Below are 12135 nucleotides of genomic sequence, written 5' to 3'. Positions count from 1 at the left end.
TTCTATGCCTACTGGATGACCAAGAAAAAGAATTCTCCAGCTTCTCCAAGACTGTTTCCCCGCTCCACTGTCTCTGTGTGAATACTCATTGCAACAACCCGACTTTCACAAACCCTTAAAAGACAGAGAGGACCTGGCTACCCAATTGCACAGAGTAAAGAAAAGGAACCAACACCACCTGTTCTCCAGTGGGGATGGCTGAGCCAAGCTCAAGAACACACACCTCCAAAGCAATGGGGAAAACACTCCCTCCAGCTCTGCCTACATCATGGGAGTTTGATTAAATGCTCTAAGAGGCTTTACCTGCCAGCAATCTGGAAAATGCTTTGCAGTTCAATCTCAAAGGAGAAGCCATAACTGAGGCTTGCAGAAACTCTTGAGACCTCCAGCCTTCGTATGGTAGTAGTTTCTAGAACTCTCCTTCCAGGCAATCTTGTTCTTTGTAGAGATGTACATTCTTTTGACTCATCTCTTGCCTCTTTTTTGTTGCTTCAACAAATTCTGTCACACTTCCTCAGTGTATCACAAGCAACCAATTTGTATTGTGATAGCTGAACTTTATTTTAAGGATACAGTTGAGGCCTGTTTATAAAGTTAGTGGGTGGAGGGAGGGGAGTAGGGCTAAAATTTGGCAGGAGAAAAATACATATCAGGGCCCTTGTGATTTGAAGTTTGAAACAGGTGGATAATATTTCTTTTCAGTTGGTGGGTCCTACAGATCTTGATCAATGTTTAACGCAACCTAAAAGCCAAACACAAGGTAAATAAACTTTACTACAATGAAAAGACACAAGACAAAGAAAATCAAGCTTAAATAATGTCAGTGTGAGCCTATAAAGGTGGCTGTTTGAGTTTCAGGTGATATCAAAGAGTACCAAAGTAGTTTATAATTATAAATGATGTTCCTAAACAATGTCTTATTCACTCCTTTCTTGTCCTTCTTGGGAGGGAGGCACTCCCTTTCCAGAGCCACCCCCTATTGGGAACAGAAGCCTTGTCCAGTTGTTTATGAGCCTTGGCCTTTAAGAGTCTGGAATCCCTAATGGCTTCTTTCTAGCTAGACCTCAGGCCTTCACACACTGTGCTCTCCTCAGTGCTGTGCTTCCTCTCCTATCTCAGTTAACACACATACCCTTGGCTACTGAATTTGAGTCTTCTGTATGGCCCTCCTGTCCCTACCAGAGCTGTACCATACATAAAGTGGTTTGGGGTCATGTGTCGATCTCATTATCACCTAAAATTCAGCATCTCCCTGTGCAAAAGCCCTACTTCCTTTTCTTATATCCACCAACTCATCCAATGATAACACTCACAGCTCAGCTGCTCGGGGAGAAAGGCTGGTTTCCTTCTCGGCTCCCTCTCCCCCATCTCTTGAGCCAAACTTAAGTCTATTCTGGTTATAACTGTGCTGCCGCCAGGATTCAGGGAAGCACCGAGACACCGTTCTGGGGGTAGGAAAATGCAGTCTGAGATGTGGGAAGCCTAAGATGACACTCCCTGGCCCCCCTCCCCCCAGACATCTAGTTGTCACTAGAGTGCCACACAGAGGAGTCAGGAAGGAAGGCTCAGGGATCCACTGGCCTGCAATGAGGCCAGGACCATTGGGGGGCCATGGGCTGAGGATGGTGTCTAGCCTGGGGCCAGGGCTGGGAGCTCCAGCTTAGCTCAGCAGTGATTGTCCTTAGCTTGGAGGGAGTTGTCTGGCCTTCTACAGGAGACATAGGAGGTGCAGCTTTGAAGACGAAGGCCTTCTCCATGCTCCCCATGGTGGTGGTAGATAAAAGAGACAGTCCTTGGTTCCAAACTGTTTATTGGTTGTTCATCATGGAAAATGGATGTGTACCAATTTCTCAGGGTGGGCCAGAAACTAAATACCTTTTTGCAGGGAGGGATGTCTGGGAAGTGGAGCTTATTGGCTAAACCCTCAGGGCCTCTAGGTACCTCATTAGCATGGAGAACTGTGTTCTGGGCCTACATAATCACAGGTCACGTTTCCTTATGTGGGAAGTGTGGTGCATGTTCCAGGCCAGGAATCTGGCAGGGAGCAGGGAGCTACTTACTGTCTCAGGTGTGTGTATATCCCGAGTGTCCGGGGACTCACACCTGTTCTCCCTTACCAAGTTTCCTGCCAAGGTCCATTGCCCCACACCAACATGCGCAACCCCCATGTGATCTGGCTTTTCCACCTCCCTGCCTTTAAGTACCACCCCTCTCCCAGCTCTGTGACACCAAGCTGGAACACTGGGCTGTTTGGCAGCTTCTTGCTATCTCTAGTTCCAAGTCTCCTTGCCTGGTCTCTTATAGCCCCTTCCCAATGCCCCACGGGCTCAAAGGGAATGGATTATTGATTGGTTCTAGCTCCCTGCTGTCTATCACCAAGTTCTTCTAGACCTGCTTTCTTAATAGCTTTGGAAAACAGCTTTTTCTTCTACTTCCAATAGGCACTATTAAATATTGCAACACCCAGTGGTTCCTACACAAACCTGCAGGCCTTCTTACTCTGTACATTCCCCTTGCTCCTCCCGTGGCTCGTTTAGGTCTCTCTTCCCCTTTCTCCTCCCATACTATAGCTGACACATGATCTTTCCAAAGTGCATCTCTGACAACATAGATCTCCCTGCACTGCTTGCAGGTAAACATCGGAAGCCCTGAGTAGGAATTACAAGTCCTTTCAGGGTCTGGCCCCTGCTGTCTCCTGGTCATTGCTTTTTACTCTCTCCTACCTGGGTCTTTACCCTTCTTGTGTTTTCTGCCTGTAATCCTTCCTTGGAATTCCCTTTCCCTACCACTGAGTAACAGTATCTGTCTCAGGAAGTAGGTCATAAGTCATCAGCTTCATAAAATCCCCCATCCAGAGAACAGCCTGGACATAACCTCGAGAACGGGGAAATAGCTCAGGATTGGTTATCTATGCTTGGCAGCCTTGTATGGTTTGGGTATCTCATCCTGTGGCTAAACATTCATGACATAGAAACGCAGACCACAGACCACCTGACACAAACCAATCAGAAACCGATCCACTTCACATCACCATCACCCACCAATGAAATTTTAGATTACCTAACCCACTCCCTAAGGTCTCACCAAATATAAAAAAAAAAAAAAAAAAAAAACAAAACAAAAACTAACATAGTAGTCGATCAAAATTCTATGAATGTCACCACTTTGGCCCCTACCAATCACATTAGAGATTACCTGATCCTTCTGGAAAATTCCTCTAGCCCTATATTAAAAGGGGCTGGGAGCTCCTCCAAGGTCAGGTCACCATTTTGATGAATGGTTGGCCCCCACATGCTAGTTATTTCCGCAGAATAAACACTCTTTGTTTTTGCATACTATTTGAACCTGGGGTCTTCCTTCAGCAATTCTAGACCCTGACAAGACTACTACTTGCTCACTTTATTTCTTTTTCAGCCCAAGCCCACAGTAGCTCTCCTACATTAATTAGCATTCAAGAAAATGCCCTGCCCACCGGCTAAGCTGGTGGAAGAAATTCAAATTCAATTCCAGGTATGTCAAATTGACAACCAAGATAAGACATTGCAATGTGCTCCTGGCAGGACAGTTCTCCTGCTGATCTGACTCAGTTATTCATAGACCTTTCTTTCAGCCATGAACCACACTGGTATGGATAGATTTCCTGATCATTCTCATGACGAGCACCTAATACTATTCAGATTGTGTTTCTCCTCTAAACAGGAAACTCCAGCAGATACAAACCACCATATTCCCCACTACATCTGGCCCCATGCCTGGCATGGACACCACAATATGTTTGGTAAATGAAAATGTGCACTTACATACCATAAAAACACTTATTCACACTCAACTATCTATGTGTTTACAGTTTGTGCCAGAGAGCCAAAGAAGTTTTTCATTATTATTATTATTATTATTATTATTATTATTATTATTATTATTTGTTTGTTTATATTCCACCCATTACCCTCCCTCCGACTCCCTTACACATGTATTTCTAAGAGGTTTTGATGTTTTCAAACTCTAACTGTAAAATATGTAGATACAGATGATTATATATTGATAGAAGTATAGATAGATATGGAGCTATACATGTAAATAGACAGAGATATGGCAGTGTTGCCTCCTTCACAGGCAGAACATCACTTAAGAATTTGGTTAGTGGGGCTGGGGAAGTGGCTCAGCAGTTAAGAGCACTGGCTGTTGGAGAGGACTTGGATTTAATGTCCCTGTACCTATACAACCTTCTTCCAGGGGATCCAGTGCCCTCTTCTGGCCTCCAGTGGTACTGCATGTGTATGGTACACATACATACATACATACATACATACATACATACATACATACATACTGACAAAATATCCATACACATAAAATAAAGGTTTTTTAAAAAAAGAATTTGGTTAGCACCTGCACTTTTGGTCTTTTTTGCATAAAGGAAAACTATTATTTGCCAACAAATCCCATACATACTAGACTTTATCAACATGAAAAACACTGTGTCCTGAGATGTCTTGATACTTACATCAGACAACATTGGCTCATCCAGCTCTTCCACTCGGCTCAGGTTGGGCGCCCCATAACGGTCGCTGATCTCTGCTAGGGTCTTGCCCGAGTCCATCGATTCCTACAGTCATAAAATTCGGTTTCTATTTTCACATGGCTTCAAAATAAACATGGCCCTTTTCTTTCAATTTTGAAATAAAATTTCTGAAGCCCTCAGACTCAACACTTTTAATTGGTAGAATTCACGTCTACCACTACCTGCTAATGGTGTAAGAATTCTAGTAAGAAGCATTTAAAAAAATTTTAAATCCATTTGGAATTTCAAAATACATAATTTGTAAGCAATTTATGGGCAAGATAATAGGACATTGTAGCTTTAAAATATACCAGTACATATAGAATGTCTTAATTGTATTCACTTTGAGATTTGTTTCAAAACACTGCATGCACACCTGTGACTTATCACTAAAATATCCATCTGGACTGTCACTTTCACAGGGTTTTTGGTTTTGCTTTTGTTTTATTAAGGCAAGGTCTCACTCCATAGCTTTAGGCACGCCTGGAAGGAATCACAACTTTTCAGCCTCAGGCACTGTGATCACATGTGTATGGCACCATGCCCATCCTGGTATAGACAGTGCCCTTATTAAAACTTTAGCCACTTGTGATGGTTTGTATATGTTCAGCTCAGGAAATGACACTATTAGAAGGTATGTCCTTGTTGGAGTAGGTGTGACATTGTGGGGGTGGGCTTTAAGACTTTCATCCTAGCTGCCTGGAAGCCAGTATTCTGCTAGCAGCCTTCAAATAAAGATATAGAACTCTCAGCTCCTGCACTGTGCCTACCTGGATGCTGCCATGTTCCTGCCTTGATGATAATGGACTGAGCCTCAGAACCTGTAAGCTGGCCCCAAGTAAATGTTATCCTTATAAGAGTTGCCTTGGTCATGGTGTCTGTTCATAGAAGTAAATAAAACCCCAAGACACCACTGATACAAAAAATAAAGTGTCTGTTCTAAGATATGTGTTCATTTCCCATGACACATAGTAGGTCTTCCCTCTCACCTCTGACTACATGGCCTCCTCACCTCTAGCAGTGCTATCACATGACACACAGTAGGTCTTCCCTCTCACCTCTGACTGCATGGCCTCCTTACCCCTAGTGGTGCTATCACATGACACACAGTAGGTCTTCCCTCTCACCTCTGACTGCATGGCCTCCTCACCCCTTGGCATGCTCTCCATGTTCATCATGTCCTGCATAAAGTCAAGAAAACATTGAATACTGCTCATTTCCATTCTATGTTTGGTTTTTAAGTTTTATTTTTATAAAGTGCTATGATCCATCAAACAGCAAAAGCAATGTCACCTTCCGAGGATTCATCAGAACAGAATGCACACAAAGCAATGAATCACAGTTTAATTTATTACTACATACTAATAGGAGAAACCATTTTTTTTTTGTTTTTGTTTTTTGTTTTTTTTTTTGTTTTTTTTTTTTGTTTTTCGAGACAGGGTTTCTCTGTTAGCCTTGGCTGTCCTGGAACTCACTCTGTAGACCAGGCTGGCCTCGAACTCAGAAACCCGCCTGCCTCTGCCTCCCAAGTGCTGGGATTAAAGGCGTGCGCCACCATCGCCTGGCGGAGAAGCCATTTATAATTAAATAAAATTATTATTTTTTTAATGAGAGGACCAGAGGTGGAAGGTAAATCTCAATTCCTGAGGATACCATGCCCTTCAGACACATAGTCCTGGGCTGAAAGAGACCTGAGTACCCTTTATCCTGGGGACCAGTTTTTATGGTACCATGCAAGCTTTCAAAGAAAAGAAGCAATAGCTATGATGCCTATGAACCACAATGGCCACCATGGCAGGATAACCCAGATGGTCCGGTAGTGGCACATATACACACATAACAGTAACCAACAGCTCTAATGGACTTAAGATCTCACCAACAAGAGCAGCATCCTGCTTTGTCCTGGAAACCTAGCTAACTACTCAGGCTTAGTGACTTCATGGATCTTAAAAGAGAACCTACAACCACTACTTTACTAAATCCACATAATTCCTAACAGCATCCTAAATATTTGTCCGGAACCCATATGTCAATGTTTGGGTTCATCTAAAGAAACTCATTAATCTCTCTGAGCAACAGACAGAGACTATTACAGAAAAACACATTAAATTAAATTGAAACCACTTTAAAATAAAATTAATATAAAAACCTCATTAAATTAAAATGCAGAATTGAGGAGTCCAGTTCCAATGAATACATCTACAAAATAATTCATGCACCTAAGGCTCAGACATGGATGAGGGGCAAAAAGATAGTAATAACCAGAGTTCAAGGAGTTTGCAATCAGACTGTATCTCCTAGTAATGTCAGAAGCTACATACATGAAGTCTTACAGCCATGACTGGATAAACACAAACTGAACAAGGACAACAATAGTCACAGGGGACAGGGAAGCTGGTGAGATCTTAACCCTACACAAAGAACTACAGGCAACTAAGGAATACTGAAAGTAGGAAAAACAGTCTTCCCCAGAGAAAAGCACACTAATTACTTATCCAATGCCAAATGTTCAGCCCTGAAAACAATAGACAGAGCAGATTCTATTTAGGAATATATGGAAACAATGGGAAATTATTAATAACAATTAATTAATTATTAATGAGAAATAATTAATGGGAAAAGGCAATGAATTTGAAAGAAAATAAGAAGTGTATGAGAGGGCTTGATGGGAGGAAAGGAAATAGAGAAATGATGTAATTACATTATAATCTTAAAAATAGGAGGGAAATGTATAAAAAAGATACATTGTATGAAATTTTCTAAGACTTAATAAATGTTATGAATTTTAAAAATGGGCTGAAACATTAAAACTGAAGCAAATATTCTAACAACTATGAAAAGGCAACAATATTAAAATAACAACTTAGAATAAGATTTTTAAAGAGAACTTGAAGTTGGGTTTTATATAAAGGAAGAAAGGAGTGCATATTTCTAAATTGAATTAACCTTGTCCAAGCTACTGTGCCATGCCCACGTGGTCTCCACAGGTCTTCAGCAGCACATATCTTTAGTGGAAATGTTTGCCCAGCATGGAAGGCCACTTCTAGATGAGAAAGCTTTCTTCTAACCAAGCCAACCTACTATGGCATCCTTCTTTTCATCACTATGATCTTCAGCCAGGTCACATGACTCATGCTAGGTTAAGGCTCTCTGTAACTCAGGAGTCCTCATACATTTAAAATGACAGTTTGTGGTTAAGTGTTTCCAAGGTGGAGAGAAACCCTATCTCAAAAAAAAAATTGAAACAAACAAAAAATGTTTCAAATGATGACTTTTTTTCATTTAATGTTTTAATAAACATATCAAATACATTTGATAAAATTTGCTTCTGATTTCAGTGTTAATTGAGGGTTCAATAAAGAGTATTTCAGTTAAATAGGGAAGACAGTAGCCATAGGCAGTCATTCAGAAGTCTGGCCTATATGGTACATTTTCAGGATATCAGGAATTATTACCAATGAAAATGGGTGTTTTTAAAAACTAACTCACTTCATTGTTTATTTTCATAAAAGACATGAAAATCAACATAAGAACAGATTTTTTTAGATGTAAATAATTTTTTGATAAATGTAACATGAAGAAAAGTGACATGTGGCTATCTCATCTATCAAGTACCTTCAAATCAGCCACCATAAGTAACTCCAGGCGTGTCCTGACAAAATCATTGGCAGAAAGGCACTCATGTGACTGTGCTCACTTCCTGTGTGATGCCTATGGTCCTGTGCTGCAACCACTGTCGTGAAACAGGAGAGCAGACAGAAAGCCTAAGGCTTGATCCCATAGCTGATGGGAAGTGGGGTGTCTGGGTTCCGCATCCTATAGTCTTTCTGCTGACATGGCTGGAAGAAACAGCCTGAGGAGTCTAGAAGCTTCTAATAAGCAGACATATAACAAAGCTTCAGATTACCTTACTTGATTTTTCTTGCCCTGTCTTAGAATCTTCTGTCTTCTGTTTCTCTTTTTGTTGCATTTCCAACTCCAGCTGGAATGCCAACTGCTGCTGGGAAATTACAAGCGTTGAAATCATACGGCAGATACAGCATATCAATAGCTAGACCTTAGCTCTACCACTCGTTTTTGCTTCTTTGTCTTAGACTGGTCTTACCACCATACATTCCACATGCCTGGCAAATAAAACGCTTTGGGTTCAACAAACCAAAGGGTTAGCTTTTTTTTTTTTTTTTTTAACTTTCCGCTTTTTAGCATCATGCAAGCACACAAAAACTTCATATTTAGGGATTTTTTTTTTTTCAGATTAAAGATGTTCAACACATGAAGCTTGGTCAACCCACTCTTCCATCCTCTACAGTATTATTTCAGGCCTTCGCCACTCTTTTCATCCCTCTGACCTCATCACTTCATTCTTCGTGTGTGCTCATGGTTGGTCCTTACTTTGTAAAGACAATAGAGACAGTAGCATGCAGTCTGCTTTCGACTTGTCACCAGCTGACACACCTACCTATACAGAGGCCAGCCATTCTCTGTCTCTGAACTACAATAAGAAGCATTCATCCACTTGCTTCCTAGACCCATTTTCTCTTATTCCTGTGGGCAGAAAGCTCTGGACTATTTTTTCTATTCTCTAATGTCACTCATTGTGTTCCTAAATAAAATCAAAATAAAACCCATTGCTCTTTCCCTCACGAGCTCCATGAAAACATTATGCTCACTCACCACTCCCTCCTTACCTTCTGTGCTCCACCCTGTCCACTCTTCCTAGACAACATACCTGGCCTTGGAATGGGTACCAGCTCAGCAGTGGGGCCCTTGACTACTGTCCCTTGGCTTCACTGAACCCTTGGCCTCCACCACAACATACTCTCTGGGTTGTCCTATTATCTCAGGCTATAGCCTTTTCCAAAGAGAAAAATAGGGATACTAGAGAATCATGTCTAAGTGTCCAGAGATGGTCAGTATTTCAGGATATGGGGTGCACACACCAAGGGTGATGTTCCCTTCAGCCACATCTGCCCTCTTGCCTCACCTGCTGAAACAAGAGTTCTTCTGCCTTGAGTCGTTCCAGCATCTCCTGCTCCATCATGGCTAATTCTCTCTCTTGCTCCAATGCAATCATGTCTCTCTGTCTCTAGCAAATGGTAAAAAAGCAAGAGCACACAATTAGAGATCCAACAGTCTGTAAATGCAGTCTCAGAAGCACCTCAGCTACAAGCACTAGAAAGCAGCTTAAACAAATGATGGTCTGTTCATTTGGAAACTATGCAACGATTTGGGGGAGTTTTAGGTTTTAGCTGAACAAAGAACACAGAATTAAGATTATACCCATAAACATAAATGAAAAAGCAGAAAAAGAAAAACTGTACAGATAAATATGTCAACATACTTGACATATTTAAAGACAGACAACAGAGAGGAGAAAATGTTCCGAATCAAAACAAGCTTTCTTTCCGTTTTCTCCCCTCTCTATTTTTATATATTGTAATAGAAAAACAGGTTAAACATAAAAATATAGACAAGAAGAACCAGTTGTCATGCTCTTCTCATTTCTTAAAAAGAGACCCATATTTACCATTAGCTCCATGTTCATGTTTTCCTTGTGCTTATAAATCCACAAGGCTAAATATTCAATTGGATCCAATGGACGAACTCTTGCAACTTCTGCGAGGCCTTGAGTTAGGCATGTCCCCAGGCACATTTGAAGATATCTTGATTCCATTTCTAACTCCTAAATAAAACCAGCTACAGAAGTTTTTGATTAGAGCCAAAGTGTTCTCAGTAGGCACAATTAAAAGTGAAGCTGGGCTGGGTAGTGGTGGCGCACGCCTTTAATCCCAGCACTTGGGAGGCAGAGGCAGGCGGATTTCTGAGTTCGAGTCCCGCCTGGTCTACAGAGTGAGTTCCAGGACAGCCAGGGCTACACAGAGAAACCCTGTCTCAAAAAAAAACAAACAAACAAACAAAGAAACAAAGTGAAGCTGGGCAGTGGTGGCACTCACCTTTAATCCCAGCACTAGAAAGATAGAGGCAGGTAGATCTCTGAATTCACGGCCAGCCTGGTCTACAAGTTGAGTTCCAGGATAGCCAGGGCAACACAGAGAAACCCTGTCTTGAAAACCAAAACAAACAAAAAGAGTAAAGTCAAGGGAGGCTACCTGAACATTCCCACCAGGTCACTAGTCGTGGTGCTTCTTATTAGACATGGCATAAGCAAGTTGGCCTCAGGAAACTTCAAATCGTGTACAAAAGAACTCGGCAGTAGTCACAGCTAAATTAGCTTCTACATCCCAAAGGCTCTCAAACTTAGTCCCAAAATCAGAATTAGACACTAGCATTATTGATAGCATTGTTCCAAGTAATGCTGGTGCCAGTTTATGCCTACAACATCCGAGGCAACTGGCAGATAAGGAGCCAGACTCAGATAGTTTAACTAAACAGCTATGAGCACTTGGCTGGCAGATTAATGTAGGGTTTGTACTCACTTCTTGACCACAGGGACATAACTCTAGTGACTCTAAGATGCTTCTCCTAAGCATTTTAATAAAACATCAGGAATTGTCCATCTCTTCTTTAAAATCATGTATTGTCAAAGCCAGAGAATATCAATTTAAATTCCAATAAATAGCATGAAGTTACTCATAATCTGGCCATAAACTTCTGTATTAGTCAGTGTTTCCATTGCTGTGAAGCAACACCATGACCAAGGCAATTCTTATAAAAGACAGCAGTTAATTGGGGTTGGCATACACTTTCAGAGGTCCAGTATATTATAATCATAGCAGGAGCATGGTAGTTTCCAGGCAGGCACAGCTCAGAAGAAGCTGAGAGTTCTCCATCTTGATCTGAAGGCCTCCAGGAGAAGACTGACATCCTCAGGTAGCTGGGGGAAGCTCCCAAAGCCCAACCCCCCCACCACCACACACACACACAGTGACCCACTTCCTCCAACAAGGCCACACCTCCTAACAATGCCACTCCCTGAGCCAAGCATATTCAAACCACCACATTCTATTCCCTGGCCCTCATAGGCTTGTTCAAATACATGAGTCGGGGGGGGGGGGGCATACCTAACTGTAGAATAATGCAAAATACATTTAGTCCAACTTCAAAAATCCCCATAGTCTATCCCAGTCTCATCAATGTTTAAATGTCCAAGTTTGAAGTCTCTACTGAGATTCCTGAAATCTCATAACTGTAATCACCTATAAAAAATCAAAAATCAGATCATATACATGGCACAGTATATACATTACCATTCCAAAACATCATAGCAAGGAAATACTGAACCAAAGCAAAACCAAAAGCCAGCTGGGCAAACTCCAAACTCCACGTCTCCATATCTGATATCAAACTCCTTTGATGACTGCAACAAACTTCTTTCTCCTGGGGTGGTTCCACTCCCTGTTAGCAGCTTTCCTCGGCAGGTATCCCATGGCTCTAACATCTCTAGCATCTTGGAGTATCCAAGACAACTTCAAATTTACACCTTCTTGTTCCAATGACTGAGATACATACATGATCCTCTGGGCTCCTCCAAAAGGCTGGCGTCACTTCTCCGGCTCTGCTCTCTGTAGCACTCTGGGCTCTGGTTGACTCTATTCCACTGTCGCTGCTGTTCT

General features: G+C 41.8%; 1 protein-coding gene across 1 annotated transcript; it reads right to left on the bottom strand.

Annotated features, from left to right (window-relative positions):
- Positions 1-589: 589 nt before the first annotated feature.
- On the bottom strand, positions 590-10253 carry Dydc1 (DPY30 domain containing 1). Its single transcript, XM_034498363.2, has 6 exons — positions 10089-10253; positions 9546-9647; positions 8469-8558; positions 5689-5742; positions 4505-4606; positions 590-742 (listed from the first exon to the last, which is right to left on the bottom strand). The coding sequence occupies exons 1-6, from the start codon at positions 10233-10235 to the stop codon at positions 713-715; spliced, it is 525 nt and encodes a 174-aa protein (XP_034354254.1). The 5' UTR covers positions 10236-10253; the 3' UTR covers positions 590-712.
- Positions 10254-12135: the final 1882 nt, after the last annotated feature.

This window comes from Arvicanthis niloticus, chromosome 3, assembly GCF_011762505.2.
Source record: "Arvicanthis niloticus isolate mArvNil1 chromosome 3, mArvNil1.pat.X, whole genome shotgun sequence".
NCBI lineage: Eukaryota > Metazoa > Chordata > Mammalia > Rodentia > Muridae > Arvicanthis > Arvicanthis niloticus.
Note: the sequence above shows the minus strand (reverse complement) of the source record. Positions and strands in the feature narration are given on the sequence as shown.